Source organism: Schistocerca nitens, chromosome 8, assembly GCF_023898315.1.
Source record: "Schistocerca nitens isolate TAMUIC-IGC-003100 chromosome 8, iqSchNite1.1, whole genome shotgun sequence".
Taxonomy (NCBI): domain Eukaryota; kingdom Metazoa; phylum Arthropoda; class Insecta; order Orthoptera; family Acrididae; genus Schistocerca; species Schistocerca nitens.
In genome coordinates this window covers 554,067,293-554,086,258 of record NC_064621.1, presented here as the reverse complement: position 1 = coordinate 554,086,258, position 18,966 = coordinate 554,067,293, and the positions used below count along the sequence as shown (strand labels likewise).

The following is an 18,966-nucleotide window of genomic DNA, read 5'->3' as shown; positions in this document are numbered from 1 at the left end:
TCCATTCGACCTCAATTGTGTCTCATGTTACAATGAACCAACTTTGTTTCGATTTGGAGGTGCAGTCTAAAACTTTTCTCTCCTCTTGAATTTAGAGTCTCAAATTTCAGGTGTGGCTTAGATTCGAGTGCTTCTTAGATTCAAGTAAACACGGTATTCACAATGTTGAGAATGGCTGTGATGTGGGTTTGAGTGGGGTACGGGCAAGTGGGTGGGGAGTGCCCCAGGGATCAGTGTTGGGGCCACTCCTATTACTTATTTATATAAATGATATATGCCCTCTAGTATTACGGGTAACTCTAAAATATTTCTGTTTGCTGACAACACTAACTTGATAGTACAGGATGTTGTGTGCAACATTGGCCCAGTTTCAAATAGTGCAGCTCATAACCTAAGATTAATTAATGACAAATTTGTTTACCAAATCGACAAAAATAACTTCATGTTCTGAAAGGCAATCAATACCTGACTCCCAAAACCTGGAAATAAAATAAAATCAGAAAACTGAGACTAATAACATATTTTAGCCTTCCATAATTATGTTAATATTTTAATTCCCTTTATAGCTCCTTGCTACAGAAATCTGTTTTGTTTTTGAGAGCTGCAACCAAGAGGAAACAGCAAATTAAATGTAAACACGGTTCACGTGGAGACTAGCCCTCATACCGCTACAACTCAAGCTGCTCTGCGCATGCGCGAATCTGGAACTTGGGTGTGTCAGAGAAATGTTTGTGGGTAGCATCTGGCTACTTCTTTCTACTGCTGATACAGCTCGTGTCTAGTTACCTTGGATACAGCTAACAGCCACACTTCAAGTAGCCAGAAGCATGAGAAGGTACTGCTCATACGCGAATCAACTGCGCACGTGCATAAGTCCACTGGCAACTTCTCAAATGAACCTAATGTTAACCGTTGTGATGTCACGCCCACTGGAAGCAGTTTGTTGTTATAAATTATTGCAGTCTTCGTCCTAAAGCCTTCGACACATTTTGCTGTTGGCAGGCCCTCGTGTATGTACTGTGTTTTGTTGCTGTAAATGGCGCATTTCCTTTGCAACTTAGGTTTTTATTTATTTATTTTTCCCCCTCCTCGTTTGCATTTTATTGCCGCAGTATTACATTGCAGTAATGGCCTAAAGTACAATTCTTTGTGAGAGTATCAGTTCTTACCAGTCAAAACTACAAAAATTTAACTGAAAACTAAAACATCAAAACATTCCCAGAATTCTTAAAAATTCCCAGATTTTTTCCAGTTTTCTCCCGGATGAAAAAATTCCTGGGTTTTTCCCAGATTTCCCGGAGTGTACACACCCTGTTTTAAAACATGTGCTTATCTCAAGTTACTTTTTTAATCACCAATATTTTGAGCAAACTTAACAGTATTGCTTTGGATAGAAATTAAGCCATTAATGTAAGACTTCAAGGACAAAGCACTCCAGCCAGCGGTTTTGAAACCAGAATGTTTTTGGAGTTATGTAGACATTATCTCTCTGTTCCAGCCACATGGAACAGCAATGCTTCCTTCATGTTTGGAACATCTTGACTCTCTCCAAGCACCTGCTTCACCATGAAAATGGGGACCTCCCATTTCTGGATATCATGGTTCACAGAAAGAAGAAGACTCCTAGTGTCAATGTGTGTTTCATGATCCTACACACAACGACCCATATCTATGAGCTGTGTATTACAAACAACAGCTATCTCAGATACAGAGAGCTTATCAGCAGAGCTTAGCCACCTCCACTCTATGTTTGATCAAAGCAGCATACGTCTCTGGCTTTTAATGTGGCAAAATGTAAGTTATTGCAGCGGAGTAGGAAGGACAAATCCTTAATGTTCAGATACAATATTACTAGTATCCTGCTTGACACAATCAAGTCATTTAAATATCTAGGCATAACATTGTGAAACAATATAAAATGGAATGAGCATGTGAGGATTGTGGTAGGCAGGGCAAATGGTTGACTCTGGTTTACTGGGAGAATTTTATGAAAGTGTTGTTCATCTGTAAAGGAGACTGCATATAGGATGCCAGTGCGGCCTATTCTTGAGTAATGCTTGAATGTTTGGGATCCGTACCAGGTCAGATTGAAAGAAGGTATCGAAGCTATTCAGAAGTGAGCTGCTACATTTGTTATTAGTAGGTTCAATCAGCATCTAAGTGTTATGGATACACTTTGGGAGCTCAGGTAGGAATCCTTGGAGGAGAAAACACATTCATTTTGAAGAATGCAACTGAGAAACTTTAGAGAATGGGCATTTGAAGCTGACTGCAGAACAATCTGACTGCTGCCAACATACATTTTGCATAGGGACCACAAAGATAATATACAAGAAATTAGGGCTCATATGGAGCCATATAAACAGTTATTTTTCCCTCACTGTATCTGTGAGTGTAACAGGAAATGACTTGTTGTGGTACAGGGTACCCTCTGCCACACATTGTATGGTTCTTTGCAGTCTGTATGCAAATAAGTAGATGTAGATGTCTCTAGAAATGTTATGTAGGCTTGACTAAAGGCATGAAATGCATTCAAACAGTGAAACAGTAAACTAGAACTGATTGCATTAATATCCTGTAAGCAATGTCCTTTACAGATACATTGCTCATTGCCAGAGCCATTTCAACAAATCTGTGTTGGCCTTTCACCACATCTATGTTCACCCCATTTTATATCATTTCTTAAAATAATGCCTAAATATATAAATAATGTAGTTTGCTTCTTATGTCCACAACAGATCTTGTAACCTGATAGTACATTGTTCTTTCTCTTTGTTCTCGGTGTAATCTTATCCTTATGCATATTTAAAGAGAGCTCCCATTCGTTACACCAAGTGGAAATTTTGTCCCAGCCTTTCTACGGTTCATTATAGCTAGTCAACAAAATTTCTCTGTATATACTGTCACAATCCATATACAAACAAACTGCCATGACACTCAAAGAAAATGCATTAGAACATGAAGCAGAGCCTGCTACAATGTTTGATGGGTGTATCAAACAAGGAAATAGTGATAAAGAACTTGATATCCACTTACAATTACTTATTATAGCAAGGATAGTACTGAAAAAATGAAGTGCCTAAATGTCATATGCTGCTGTGGCAGCTATCAAAACAAACATTCCAAACTGCATTCACACTGAAGAATGCACCGCATTCACAAAAGAACCCACAGAAATGTCTGAGACACAGAAGAAAAGAATTATTGTGCCAATGGATAGTCATAGAAGGTATTCACAATATTTGATTAGCTCTGAACCAGATGATACACATGCAGAGTGAAGTAGCATAAAGGCAGGTGCGCCATTATACGAGGTGACAAAAAATGTAATAAAACTGACTGAAGACTTCGGTCAAAAGAATACAGTAATAGTTCTAGTGGGAACAAATGGCACTGACAACACTTTTAACTGCAGCAGTACCACAAACATTGCAGTCACAGTACAGGGCTATTACAAATGATTGAAGCGGTTTCATAAATTCACTGTAGCTCCATTCATTGACATATGGTCACGACACACTACAGATACGTAGAAAAACTCATAAAGTTTTGTTCAGCTGAAGCCGCACTTCAGGTTTCTGCCGCCAGAGCGCTCGAGAGCGCAGTGAGACAAAATGGCGACAGGAGCCGAGACAGCGTATGTCGTGCTTGAAATGCACTCACATCAGTAAATCATAACAGTGCAACGACACTTCAGGACGAAGTTCAACAAAGATCCACCAACTGCTAACTCCATTCGGCGATGGTATGCGCAGTTTAAAGCTTCTGGATGCCTCTGTAAGGGGAAATCAACGGGTCGGCCTGCAGTGAGCGAAGAAACGGTTGAAAGCGTGCAGGCAAGTTTCACGCGTAGCCCGCGGAAGTCGACAAAGAAAGCAAGCAGGGAGCTAAACGTACCACAGCCGACGGTTTGGAAAATCTTATGGAAAATGCTAAAGCAGAAGCATTTCTTAAACAGGAGATTGGAAAACCGATGGATCGGTAGTGGTGGAGATCATGATCAACAATTCATGTCATGGCCTCCACGCTCTCCCGACTTAACCCCATGCGATTTCTTTCTGTGGGGTTATGTGAAAGATTCAGTGTTTAAACCTCCTCTACCAAGAAACGTGCCAGAACTGCGAGCTCGAATCAACGATGCTTTCGAACTCATTGAAGGGGACATGCTGCGCTGAGTGTGGGAGGAACTTGATTATCGGCTTGATGTCTGCCGAATCACTAAAGGGGCACATATCGAACATTTGTGAATGCCTAAAAAACCTTTTTGAGTTTTTGTATGTGTGTGCAAAGCATTGTGAAAATATCTCAAATAATAAAGTTATTGTAGAGCTGTGAAATCGCTTCAATCATTTGTAATAACCCTGTACTTTCTCCATTAATCATAAGATTAATGTAATTTTTGGTACAATACCAGACAGGAATGACACACCAGAACTAAATAAGAGTATTGATTTATTTAATAGAATTCTTATCTCCTATGTAGGTAACTCCAATTTCAACAAATGCAGGGCAGCTTTTAATTTTCAAACTGAGAGACTAATGAGATTGTATTTTAATATCCATGGGCTGCATATCAATAGGCTAGGCAAAGAAAAGATTTCCTCCAGGTATTCACAAATAATAAAAAACAGGACAAAGTTCACTCAACACAGAAAAATCACAACATCCTGCCTTCATGAAAATAATCAAAACTCTACACATAAGAAACCTGAACAATACACTCTACATGAAAACAGTGCAGAAATAAAACAAATATATCTTGATGAGTGGCTGATGAGAAGCCATGACATACCGTTTTATGGGAAAGCCAAAGGAAAATACCAATGTGACAACTAATAAAACAATCTATCAAGCATGCACCAAAACATTCAGCCCTTAAGAAGTAAACTTGTAAGTGCAGAAGCACTATTGAGTGATGATGATAGACACACAGTGGTGTGTTTCACTGAACACTGGTTCCATGAGCAGGAAATACCTTTGTACAATCCACAGAACTATTCAGTAGCATCACACTTTTGCAGGTCACATAACAGAAATGGGGGCAGCTGCATATACGTTTAAAAAAAAAATGGCTTGCAAACATGTTAAAGACCAGAGTCAATCTAGTAAAATACAGTGCTGAAAAAGTTTTTGAGCGTTCAGCAACTGAAATTGTAGTTCAAAATACAACTTATATCATCATCATCAATATCAATGGTTCACCTGACAGTAGTTCCAAGTCATTTTTAACTAAATTAGGTAGTTTGTTAAATAAGGCTAGCAGTTGTAAAGGAAATAAGAAAACTGTACAGTGTGGTGACTTCAAGACTGATTATAATAAGGTATTGAAACTGAGAGAGGATCTTTGTTCACTCCTGATCTCATACAATTTGCATAACACAGTCAATGACTATGTCAGAATTACTACAAACAGTGCTTCTACTATGGATTATATGGTCACCAATATACAGGCATAAAACTATAAATTAATAGTAAAACTGTAAACTACCTGTCTGATCATAATGGACAAATAATCTCAGTAGCACAAGTTTGAACCCCAGGTAGGTCTACATTAAAGATCAATAAATGCATGACAAAAATGTAAATAGCTTCAGTCACAATTTGGCTAAAGAAAGCTGGGATGAAATTCAAAGTGAAAAGGAAATGCATGAAGTTTTGGCTTCTTCAAAGTCAAATATTGTGAACATATTAAGGAGACATCACCTATCAAAAATAGATGTGTAACAAATAAAGAAAGACAGAACAAATGAATTTCAAAGGGCATCACTGTTTCAAGGAAAAGAAAAAGCACTTCACAGAACAATTAAACAATGGAAAATCCAGGATGAAATGTAACAATATTATGAAAAGGATAGTTGCTACTCACTATATAGCAGAGATGCTGAGTTGCAGATAGGCACAAAACGACTGTCACAAAATAAGCTTTCAGCCAGAAGGCCTTTGTCAAAATAGAAGACAGACGCACACATACACTCGCAAACACAACTTGCACACATGACCACGGCCTCTGGTAGCTGAAGCCAAGTGTCTTTTTTTTGACAAAGGCCTTGTTGGCCAAAAGCTTATTTTGTGACAGTCTTTTTGATATGACTTTCTGTGACTCAGCACAGAACAATTAAATATAAAACTAACTGCTTGCATTTAAAATGTTACTATACAGAATATAAAAAATCTACACCAGAGTAATAAATACACAAAGAAAATGGACGTTAAACAGGGCATTACAAACTCTGACAACACGGCAAAAAAAAGTATGGATAATCATAAAGGCAACAGGAAAAGGCAACATAAAAAATAATAGGTCCAAAGAAATCAGATGGGAAAATTCACAACAGGGAAACCCAGAAACTATGGCCACAGCATTAAATGATTATACATGTGTGCAAAAATCTAACAAAGGATATGTCTGTCATCTCTAACTACAAGTGATATGAATGCTTCAACAGAGAAAAGACATCCACAACTAAATTTTATATACCTAAATCCAACAAGTGAAGGAGGAGTAATGAGAATCATAAACAAGATGAAAAACACCAAGACCCACGACATCTACAGTATGTCAAATAAGATTACTAAAATTTCATACAAGTTCTTCATTAAAGCTTGAGCAAAATGGTTCAAATGGTTCAAATGGCTCTGAGCACTATGGGACTCAACTGCTGAGGTCATTAGTCCCCTAGAACTTAGAACTAGTTAAACCTAACTAACCTAAGGACATCACAAACATCTATGCCCGAGGCAGGATTCGAACCTGCGACCGTAGCGGTCTTGCGGTTCCAGACTGCAGCGCCTTTAACCGCACGGCCACTTCGGCCAGCTTGAGCAAAATGGTTAATGAAACAATCACAGAAGGACTGTATTAAGATAGTTTAAAACTTGCTAGGGTGGTACCACTGTACAAAAAAGGTGACACTACAGAACCTGAAAACTGCAGACCTGTTAGTATTATTCTAGTAATATCTAAAGTCTTTGTAAGCATTCTGTATAACAGACTAATAAGCTTCTTCATGTCACAGAATATCATAGCCAGGAGCCAACATGGGTTCCAAAAAATCTATTACATTAACAATGTAGGAAAAGATAAATTGCTACTTACTGTAAAGAAGACACGTTAAGTTACAGACAGGCACAATTAAAAGAAGACTTACACTTTAATTGTGTCTGTCTGCAACTGTGCCTTCTTTACAGTAAGTAGCAATCTATCTTTTCCTATATTGTTGATATTCCTACGTGGAGTTTCCATTGTTTAATCTACTACCTCAGCAACGCAAGAACGTGTGGACTGTGTAATGGGCCATTCCATGTCAGTTCAACCAGGGGCTCCAGTTCATAATCTCAGATTTGACTGAAATTCAGTACACTAATTCTACCATGTGTGGAACACTCATGTACAAAGTATTAGTTTCCCCTGCCAATTAGTTCCAGAATTATGACTTGTGAAAGAAGATGGCGTGATCCGGAAATTGCAGCCTGCATCTGGCAATCTATCTTCAGACCCAACTTCAGGTCTTAATAACTTTGGAACTATTCCACACAGTCCAGTGAAACTTTTACAACCCAGTAACATTCACTTAGAACACACAGCCTATGAATCAAAACACCAACAACATATTTCTGAGGGAAAATAAAAAATTCCAAAATGTGCTTAAAAATATGTAATATGTTAAAAGATACATATTGTAGGTGCCCTCTGTGCCAAATATAATTCACTCAAAAAGGGTATAAATTTTTTGTGGTAAGCTTAATGTGGTCTAAACACATACAGAACTCATCATGCCCATATCAGTCACAAAAACTGAGTTACAGGCACAAGAAAATACAAAAATTTGAAAAATTACCTTAAAAACATGGATTTTCGAAGTGTGGTAGCACAAAAGGGACAAATGGTATCCAAGCCAAATTTCACACACTGCATAAGTAGACCATAATGATATATATCTCAAAATTTCAGCATGTTGCTGCAAGACATTTGTTTACAATGGAAGTTGACAGATGTATTTGGTGATGTGGCCATTATTCCACAACAAAATTTTGTAAAAACATATCGTAAACTGTTCTGCCTCTTCTTATCCTCTACCACAACTGTTTAATCACTAAGTAACAACATATACACAGATTAACACAACCTATCATTAATGTTTACTGCACCTTAACTGCTAAAAACCAGTCGATTGTGCTTCGAACAGAAGTTCTCCCACACTTTAGCTACTGTACTCTGTACATTGAGTGGCAAATTGCACTGTCTTCCTGACACTGTGGCAGGAACTGGAACTGTCATAAGAATATTTTCAAAAGGAATCCAACACCTGTCTGCCAAACGTGGCCAATGAAATGATCTTGCTGGTCCTGCTGGTGCCATGAAGTTCACAAATACATCACCTTCTGCTTCACAGCACTCTGCAACACATCCTAAGTACCATTTGTCATCATAAACAGCAATAACATAGCAACCTGGTTGTATGTTGCTGCTTTTGCTTCTGAATCCTGAGTCAGACACAATGTGAAGACACATGTTGTGCATGAACCTATAGTTATAACCGGACAGTCTGCTCATCTGCACATTGTCAGAGTCTGCTGGAGAGAAGTGATGATGGCTCCTTGTGCTTGCAACAGTTTTAACGTGTTCTAGTCTGCATTTTAGCAACTTTTCGACTGATTTCACCTCATCTTTCGAAACATAGAATGACTGTATGTCAGAGATATTTTTCCATACCCAGGTAAATAATTGAAGAGGTGTTAGAATGTGACCTTCTGTAGGGTGCTGCAGACTAGCTCGTGATGCCATGTGCTTAATGGTAGCACCAATACCATCACATACATTTTTACCGTGACTTGTTGCGAAAAAATTCCATTCTGCGTGAATCTGAAAATCATGGTAATGCACGCATAAATTTTTGAGATTTTTACAGTTTTTGTACTGACTAGCTGCCCCATCACTGAAGTATTTCACAAAATGCGTGTGAGGCAGCTTGGTTTTCACATATTCCATGGCAGTGCGAGTGTGGGCACGAACTGCAATGGCATCATGAATTAAACAATCACTAAAAACGCACAGGTTCATGACAGACACATCACCTGATTCACCTCTATAGTAAATCACAAATGGCTGGAGAGTTGCTTGACTGCTGTCCAAGTGATATCCTTTGGTGGCATCTTGAACTATAAATGCATAATTTTCAGAAAAGTCTAGTATTACTATAATTTCATCTAGTTTCAAATTACCCTTACAAAACTGAAGATAAGCCGATTGTGCTGTTGCTGTGAAACTGAGTGTGGTCAGTTTGTCTGTTTTTTGACAACACATTTCAACAAAATCTTCCACTGTACTTTGCTTTCGTTTCAAGACTTGTGCGATCCATGTGTGTCCATTGTTTATAAGAAACAACATCGTAGTCATCCATAAGGAGTTCACCGTACAGTTTGTTATTCATGTGTTCTGCAAGATTTGCCTTACCAGGACACTTTTCACACCTGTGTATCATGCTCTGGTAGGAACTGATGTCACACACTAGCAGCTTCATTGCACCTTTGTAATCCAGACCATAATCCTTTATAGCAGCAAACATCAGCTTAGCATTTTGATGGGTCTCACATACACAAACATTGTGTGTGCCCCTTGCACTTACAGGCACAACCCATTTTGACCAAAGATTGAAAAAGATGATAAACCTAGGTTGGTATTGGGATACTTTTCCTTGAATTCTACATATAGTTCTGATATGTTGCATAACAAAAGTATTTTTTGCATCTGTACACACACATTTCCCATTTTCACTGTTACATAGTCTTTTTCTCCAGGTATTATTCGGCTGTAGTCATTTTTTTCATAAAACTCCGACACTAGCACCTTTATTTCTGAACTCAATTGCTTACCCTGAGCCTGCTGAAGTTGTGAAAGCACTCCTTGGGTTGCTTTTATTTTCCTAGCTTGCTTTACCATATATGTAGAAACATTGAATTCCTTTGCAGTGTAGTCAACAGACCAGCTGGACGTTGCACAGGTAAGAATAGCTACTTTTTTATGGTGTGTGGATATGGCACATTTTCCTTTCAAATCATGCACAATTTTGTCCAAATCAGAGCATTTCTGGCATGATTTCTGTTCCTTTGGAGCAGACAAATCTTCCTCTTCCACCATTAGTGTGTCAGCTATTTTGTGTTTTAATTCCATTTGAGCTTCTTGTAGTTTCCTTCTGCCTGTCTCTTTTCCCAACTTTGTGTGTCTTCATGGGAGACAAACCAAGAGCAGTCACTGAAGTATTTAACTGCTCATCCACTGTGGTTGTAGGTGGCTGATACTCTTCATCACTGTCATGTAAATTATCAGAATATTCTTCATTTTTTAGCAGTGTAACAGACCTGGAACATAACTTTTGTCCTGGTTTCATGTTAAGCCCCATGCACTGATTCACTTTCAATACTGATTTTATATCAATTTCTCTGAGGTTACACTTCACTGTCTTCTTATGAATCTGAAATGGATCAAAACAACTTCTTTGTAGGAAAGAATACTTATCCAGAAACATTTCATATGATGATAACAAACACTAAATTTTCCTGGAACTGTACTTCTTGTGCCCACAGGGTGTGTCCCAGATCTCCATAGCAACAAATCTTCGTCCGATTCATCCAGATCATACAGTACAAAGCGAATGCCACATTTTGTTCCATATCCTGTTTTATGACATTCAGATGCTTGTGCTCTACCAATACTGCAACTTGTTTGAACAAAAGCACCACTAGTACACTCTTCTGCCTCCATACTGACTTTCCACAACAGTACTGACCAGTCTGAACTAGAATCTGAAAAACATGAGTAACCTGTAATTGTTGCTTGTTTCCTTTGTTGTTCCTGCCAAACAATGACTCATTCTCTCCCTGAAAACTACCATTGTTTAACTTTCTGTTGCCTAATGGTTCCCAACAATTGCTGCAGCTTTATCTGAAACAAGCTGTCTGCATCATCACTGTTACTTGCTAAATCGTGTTAAAAGAAACGTAACCAAATACATTTCTGTCAACTTTTATTGTACACAAATGCCTTGCAATAACAAGTTGAAATTTTGCCACATATTATATTATGGTCCACTTACGCAGTGTTTGAAATTTGGCTTGGATACCACTTGTCCCTTTTGTGCTACCACACTTCGAAAATCCATGTTTTTCAGGTAATTTTTCAAATTTTTGGTATTTTCATGTGCCTGTAACTCTGTTTGTGTGACTGATATGAGCAAGATGAGTTCTGTGTGTGTTTAGGCTACATTAAGCTTACCACCAAAAAAATTATACCCTTTTTGAGTGAATTATATTTGGCATAGAGGGCACCTACAACATGTACCTTTTACCATATTACATATTTTTAAGCACATTTTGGAATTTTTTATTTTCCCTCAGAAATATGTTGTTGGTGTTTTGATTCGTAGGGTGTGTGTTCTAAGTGAATGTTACTGGGTTGTAAAAATTTCACTGGACTGTGCGGAATAGTTCCAAAGGTATTAAGACCTGAAGTTGGGTTTGAAGATAGATTGCCAGATGCGGGTTGCAATTTCCGGGTCACGTCACCTTCTTTCATAAGCCATAATTCTGGAACTAATTGGCAGGGGAACTTAAAATTTTGTTCATGAGTGTTCCATACTTGGTAGCATTAGTGTGCTAAATCTGAGACTATCAACTGGAACATTTTCTCAAATTGGTTAAATTGACATGGAATGACCCTAACGCAAACACTTGACAGGGAGAAATCAATAATTGGAGTATTCTGTGATCTATCAAACGCTTTCGACCTAGTTATTCACAAAATTCTCCTTGAAAAACTAAAATGTTAAGGGGTTTGAAGCAATGCATTCAGTCTTCTAATAAAACTACTTCATGAACAGATACCAAGAAGTGGAAATAACAGATGAGGAGACAAATAAATACTACTCAGACATGGGGACGATACAGAACGGCGTATCCTGGAAGTGTCCTATATGAGGAAATTCAACAATTTGCAGATGACACAAACATTTTAATTAAGGGAATGGGTTTCGAAAAAGCTACAAATGCAACTGAAAGTGTTTTATGCAGAATACAAAACTGGTTTAGAAATAATAACCTAACGATTTTTTTTTAAAAAAAAAGCATCACAAGCTGTTAAACAAATGCCCAAAAGATAATAAGTTAGTATTAAAAATCAAGCAATACAAACTACAACAAGAACCATGCGTGAAATTTTATCTTGATAAAATAACATGGCCAGAGCACATCAATAGTATAAAGAGTAAGTTAAATTCAGGCTGCTATGCACTACAAAAGTTAGCCAAAACTTTAATATTTAAAAAGTCCGCAAAATGTTTTAGTTTGCACACTTTGAATCAGTAATGACATTTGGAAAAGAACTGTAGAGAAGCTCAGCACATACGAAGAAGGCGCTCATCTACAGAAAAAAAGCTATGAGCATAACGACCAATGTGAAACTATGAACAAGCTACAGACCAAAATTTAAACTGCTAAACATTTTACCAATAATAAATACTTATACAGCTTAAGTACTAGTACACACTCCATAAAATGTTAGTAATTTTAAGAAAAGTAAAGAGATTCATTAACATGAAACAAGGGACTGTTGGAAACTGAGAGCAGTCCAACACAGGTTATGTCACTATGATGGGAATGTACCTATTCAACTGCCTTCCAAACAGCATCAGCGAAATAAAGAACATTAATATCTTTAAGCGTGCAGAGACATACTGGAGAAAAATTCATTTTATTCTGTAAATGAATTTACTGATTATTGCAAGAAAAACTCAAAAATGTGATAAGAAGTAACCATCATTCAATTAAAAAACAGAGATAAATGTATACATGTAAACTTCATTGTAAGGGAAACAGTCATATACTGTGAAAAAGGACTATCCACACTGAACAGTACCATAAAAGTATCATGCTGTAATCGGTGCCATAAATGCACAAGTTTTAGAAAATTGTTACGGTATAATCAAAATGTCAAGGCCTATATGTAACGATACAACATGTACCAACTGAAATACATCAGGTGGCTAAATAAATAAATAGATAACTGCATTATTAGAAGACAATCTTATATAGTTTTTGATCCTATCTAATAAATTGTTTGTGTATAGTGTGAACATTGGAGATCTTGTCAGGCTTCCTTGGAGAACACTTTTGTTCCAGTTGAACATTCACCATCTATAGTTGAATCAGCATAAGTAGATCCCTGACGGGTGCATTATGCTGGGCACAGTAGCTTCACAGGATTACCTCAACCAACAACATTAAGTAATTTTGTTAACATCTCTATCTACATCTGCATCTACATCCATACTCTGCAAGCCACCCGACTGTGTGGCAGAAGGTACCTTGAGTACCTCTATTGGTTCTCCCTTCTATTCAAGTCTCGCATTGTTCATGGAAAGACAGATTGTCAGTATGCCTCAATGTGGGCTCTAATCTCTCTGATTTTATCCTCATGGTCTCTTCGCGAGATATACGTAGGAGGGAGCAATATTCTGCTTGACTCCTTGGTGAAGGTATGTTCTCAAAACTTTAACAAAAGCCCATACCGAGCTACTGAGCATCTCTCCTGCAATATACTGCTTGACCCCTCAGTGAAGGTATGTTCTCGAAACTTTTGTTGAAGTTTCGAGAACATACCTTCAACAAAAGCCCATACCGAGCTACTGAGCGTCTCTCCTGCAGAGTCTTCCACTGGAGTTTATCTATCATCTCCGTAACTCTTTCGCGATTACTAAATGATCCTGTAACGAAGCGCGCTGCTCTCCGTTGGATATTCTCTCTCTCTTCTATCAACCCTATCTGGTACGGACCCCTAACCGGTGAGCAGTATTCAGTCTGTGGGCGAACAAGTGTACTGTAACCTACTTCCTTTGTTTTCGGATTGCATTTTCTTAGGATTCTTCCAACAAATCTCGGTGTGGCATCTGCTTTACCAACGATCAACTTTATATGATCATTCCATTATAAATCACTCCTAATGCCTGTTCCTAGATAATTTATGGAATTAACTGCTTCCAGCTGCTGACCTGCTATAGTGTAGCTAAATGATAAAGGATCTTTCTTTCTACGTATTCGCAGCACATTACACTTGTCTACATTGAGAGTCAATTGCCATTCCCTGCACCATGCATCAATTCGTTGGAGATTCTCCTGCATTTCAGTACAATTTTCCATTGTTACAACCTCTCAATATACTACAGCACCATCCGCAAAAAGTCTCAGTGAACTTCCGATGTTATCCACAAGGTCATTTACATATAGTGTGAATAGCAACGGTCCTACGACACTCCCCTGTGGCACACCTGAAATCACTTTTACTTCAGAAGACTTCTCTCCACTGAGAATGACACGCTGTGTTCTGTTATCTACGAACTCTTCAATCCCATCACACAATCTGTCTGATAGTCCATATGCTCTTACTTTGTTCATTAAATGACTGTGAGGAACTGTATCGAACGCCTTGCGGAAGTCAAGAAACATGGCATCTACCTGGAAACCCGTGTCTATGGCTCAGTGCTGTCACAGCTCTGTAGACAGCTACTGTTTTCACCTGCAGCCATTAGTGTTCTGCAGTTGAAAGATGGAAATAGTGCTGCAAGCTGTGTCAGGGATCTGCTTAACCATTGACTATAGCATAATGCACAGTGACCTATTACCCAAAAAGTCACTGAACCAATTACACATCTCTATGATTTTCCTAAGTCATTTCAAGGCAACTGGTGGGACAGTTCCCTGATAAAAGTCATGGCTGACTAACTGCCCCGTTTTCTCCTAATTAAACACATTTTTTTGTGTACCCATATGTGGGTGTTTTGCTTGTATTAAGCTGACAGATACTATGTTAATGTAAACTGATCCTCAAAAATAATTACTGATGCTGACAAAAGCTATCTGTGTATTGCACGAGTTGTGACTACTATCTAAGCAACTACATTATTATGACTTGAGTATTAGAGCAGCTGCTGCTGCTACTGCAAAACAGTCAAAGCAATTTTTGTAAGGTGATGGTCTGTTGAATATTAGTACCAAAAATTAAGATTTCACACTGTTACTGAAACTGAAACAATTTTATCTTTTATGCAGTTCCTGCCCTATCCCATTTCTCTGTGTATTAATGGACACACAAGAGCCACAAACACTAAGTTGGCAGCACTGAAAATTACAGAAAACAATAACTGATGGAACTTACACTTTGGTATATAGTGAGAGTGTGTAGAGACCCTTTGTGGACGAATTTCGCACCACAAAGCACCCTTCCTTGTCTTCCTGCTTCAGAAGTGACTCTGCTCTCTGTCTGGACATGTCTCCAACATACCACCTGTTAAACAGTTGTCACAAAGTGTAAAAGACAATACTACTAAAGTACAGGAGATGGCAAATGCAAAAAGATCTGAGTTGTCCTAACTTTAAAAACTTTATTTAGGTTGATACCACTAACACTATTATTGGGCTCTCCACAGTAAAAAGACCATGAAAATACTATGTTACATGCAAAAGAACTATGAAATAACCATTCAGTTGGTTATGAAATTACATCATTTCCAATATATTCCATCTGCATAATATAGTTACTGATCTGTAACAGCACAGTATTTCAGAAAGATTCAGTAATGAATTTTAACTTACTCATATTTCTGAAGGCCCAGTAATTCTTTCTCCTTCACATAGTTACTAGGGATGTAACCTATGTTCCTGGAATGAGACGAACAAAATTTTATTAGATTTTACCTGGGTAATGTACCTGGAATACATTTTCCTAAGTAGGATAATTTTGGAAATTTTTGTCAGATGAATTTAGAAACTACAATATGTCATCAAAAGTATCCGGACACCTCACTGAAAATGACTTACAAGTTCGTGGTGCCCTCCACTGGTAATGCTGGAATTCAATATGGTGGTGGCCCACCCTTAGCCTTGATGACAGCTACGGTTCTCGCAAGCATACGTTCAATCCAGTGCTGGAAGGTTTCTTGGGGAATGGCAGCCCATTCTTCACAGAGCGCTGCACTGAGGAGAGGTATTGACGTCGGTCAGTGAGGCCTGACCCGACGTCAGCATTCCAAAACATCCCAAAGGTGTTCTATGGATTCAGGTCAGGTCTCTGTGCAGGCCAGTCCATTACAGGGATGTTATTGTCGAGTAACCACTCCGCCACAGGCCTTGCATTATGTACAGGTGCTCAACCATGTTGAAAGATGCAATCATCATCCTCGAATTGCTCTTCAACAGTGGGAAGCAAGAAGGTGCTTGAAACATCAATGTAGGACTGTGGTGTGATAGTGTCACGCAAAACAACAAGAAAAACACGACCACACCATAACACCACCGCCTCTGAATTTTACTGTTGGCACTACACGCTGGCAGATGACGTTCACTGGGCATTCACCATACCCACACCCTGCCATCAGATCGCCACATTGTGTACCATGATTCATCACTTCACACAACATTTTTCCACAGTTCAATCGTCCAATGTTTACACTCCTTACACCAAGTGAGGCGTCGTTTGGCATTTACCGGCTTGATGTATGGCTTATGAATGGCTGCAACCATGAAATCCAAGTTTTCTCACCTCCCGCCTAACTGTCATAATACTTGCAGTGGATCCTGGTGCAGTTTGGAATCCCTGTGTGATGGTCTGGATAGATGTCTGCCTATTGCACATTACAACCCTCTCCGACTGTCGGTCGTCTCTGTCAGTCAACAGACGAGGTCAGTCTGTACACTTTTGTGCTGTACATGTCCCTTCACATTTCCACTTCACTATCACATTGGAAAGGGCGGACCTAGGGAAATCTTGTGTACAGACTATGACACAAGTGATACCCAATCACCTGACCATGTTCGAAGTCCTGAAGTTCCGCAGTGTGCCCCATTCTGCTCTCTCACGATGTCTAATGACTACCGAGGTCGCTGATATGGAATACCTGGCAGTAGGTGGCAGCACAATGCATCTAATATGAAAAACTTATGTTTTTGGAGGTGTCCGGATACTTTTGATCATGTAGTGTATATTAGCCGATCTGGGGAATATAATCAAATAAGCAACTGATTTGCAGAAAGTGATTGCAATCTCACTCTTAAAATTTCTATTAAAAATATTTCAGAAATAAAACCTTCAAGATTTTCACTATCAAACTTTCCACTCGATAACAACCACTGTTTAATTTGTTATTTTTAAACAGTAAGTGAGAAGTTATTTTACAATGAGAGATCAATAATGCAAGTATTAATACAGTATAGTTAATGCTGTGCTACATGTAGTTCATGTACTCTACACATTTATCTCTATACAATTATCTTTTTAAAACTGTAAAACTATTTCCATTAATTATTAGTCTAAAAAAATACTTATACAGTACATGGTTATACAACAATTTCCACAGTCACTTTCAATGTCATTATTGTAATGCTGTATTTCAAACAAACCTTCTGTTCACTTGCAGTTTTGTAAAATGAACAGCTGTGGCCTTTGAGAATATCAGGACAACCAGAAGACTAGTGAAAAAAGAAAATATTTTGACCTACAAAGGTTACAATGAAAAGAGGAACAAAAGTAGAGCAGTAAGAATGATTTTTGCATATAGACAAAATGGATGCTGTGAGAATGCATGGAAAATAACAGGCAAGTGAGAGACTCTTTAAACATACTTGAAGAGTGCTAAAAGGCAGATAAGGTGGCAATTGGAGGAAAATCACTGAATACATAAAAGGATTTGCACAAAAAATAAAAATGAGAAAAACACACACACACACACACACACACACACACACACAGAGAGAGAGAGAGAGGGGGGGGGGAGGCGGTGAGAGGGAGGCGCGGAGAGGGAGGTGGTGGGAGGGGGAGGCAGGGGGAGTGTGCGGGGGGGAAGGGGAGGATGGGTGGGGGGAGGGGAGGATGGGTGGGGGGAGGGGAAGGGGAGGGGTATGGGGAGAGGGAGGGGAGAGTGAGGGGGAGGGGCGGAGGGAGGGGGAGAGAGGGAGAGGGAGAATCAACAGAAGACTGTCAAATGAAGAAAACCAAAGAAAAAAAGATCACTAAATACAGAAAAAAGATTAATGAAAAATTAAGAAAGTCACTGAAGATGTAAAAAAGATTTTCAAATATCTAAAGAATGTAAACAGTTCCAGAATCTAAATAAATTGTCTGCTGAAATAACTTGGAGAAAATAGAGAGTAAAATTGAAGCAAGAGATGGTTGTTAAATGTACAGTAAATATCACTAAAAAGCAAGTAAGACAGTAACGCGATGTGAGAAGGTTACTAAGTTCAGAAAAATGTAGGCAAGCAATAAAACAAGCCAATAAATGTGGGGAAACAATTGCCAAACAGGGAAAGAAGACTGTTCAAAAAGTGGATTGCCAAATAATGAAGAGAGATAACCAGGTAAAAAATAGATCTCATAACACTGATAAAAGTATGCCATATAATGGAAAAGTATTGTCGAACAAAGTGAAAAGGTCACCAAACACAAAGAAAAAAATATTTTTACACACTGAAAGAGGATCGTTAAACAGCTAATAAGGATCAATAAACATGGAAAAAGGTTGCTAAATACAGAATATAAGTTCACTAAATACAAAACACAAGAAAAATATTACTGAAAACATAAAAAGATCACCAAATGATGAAAATGATGTTAGGCAAAATTGCAAATAACGCACAGACAGAACAGGCAACAGACAGAATGTCAGAAAGGCTGTTTATTGTAGCAAAGGAAAATTCATGCAAGAAAACTTATTTATTCTAAACTACTGAGTTTTGAGATAGAATAGCTGTCCAGGACTTATCTGTTTTGAGTGGATTATTTAATACTATCAACAGACATGTAAAAGTATATACACTACCTAGCTTTTGGAACTCATAGTTTCTTCCTGAGGGATAGGTTGGGGAAGATCAAAAACGAAGGACAGGTCACTCAGACAGAACCTGAGAGGAACCCACATGTTG

The 18,966-nt window shown here is 38.4% G+C and overlaps 1 protein-coding gene across 1 annotated transcript in view; it reads right to left on the bottom strand.

Annotated features, from left to right (window-relative positions):
- Positions 1 to 18,966, bottom strand: part of LOC126198922 (tyrosine-protein kinase Btk29A) — a 285,072-nt gene that overhangs the window by 31,013 nt on the left and 235,093 nt on the right. The window contains exons 5-6 of the mRNA XM_049935555.1: positions 15,643 to 15,708; positions 15,206 to 15,334 (exon numbers count right to left, since the gene is read on the bottom strand). Coding sequence (XP_049791512.1) covers positions 15,206 to 15,334; positions 15,643 to 15,708 — 195 coding nt within the window. The remainder of the gene's footprint in view (positions 1 to 15,205; positions 15,335 to 15,642; positions 15,709 to 18,966) is intronic.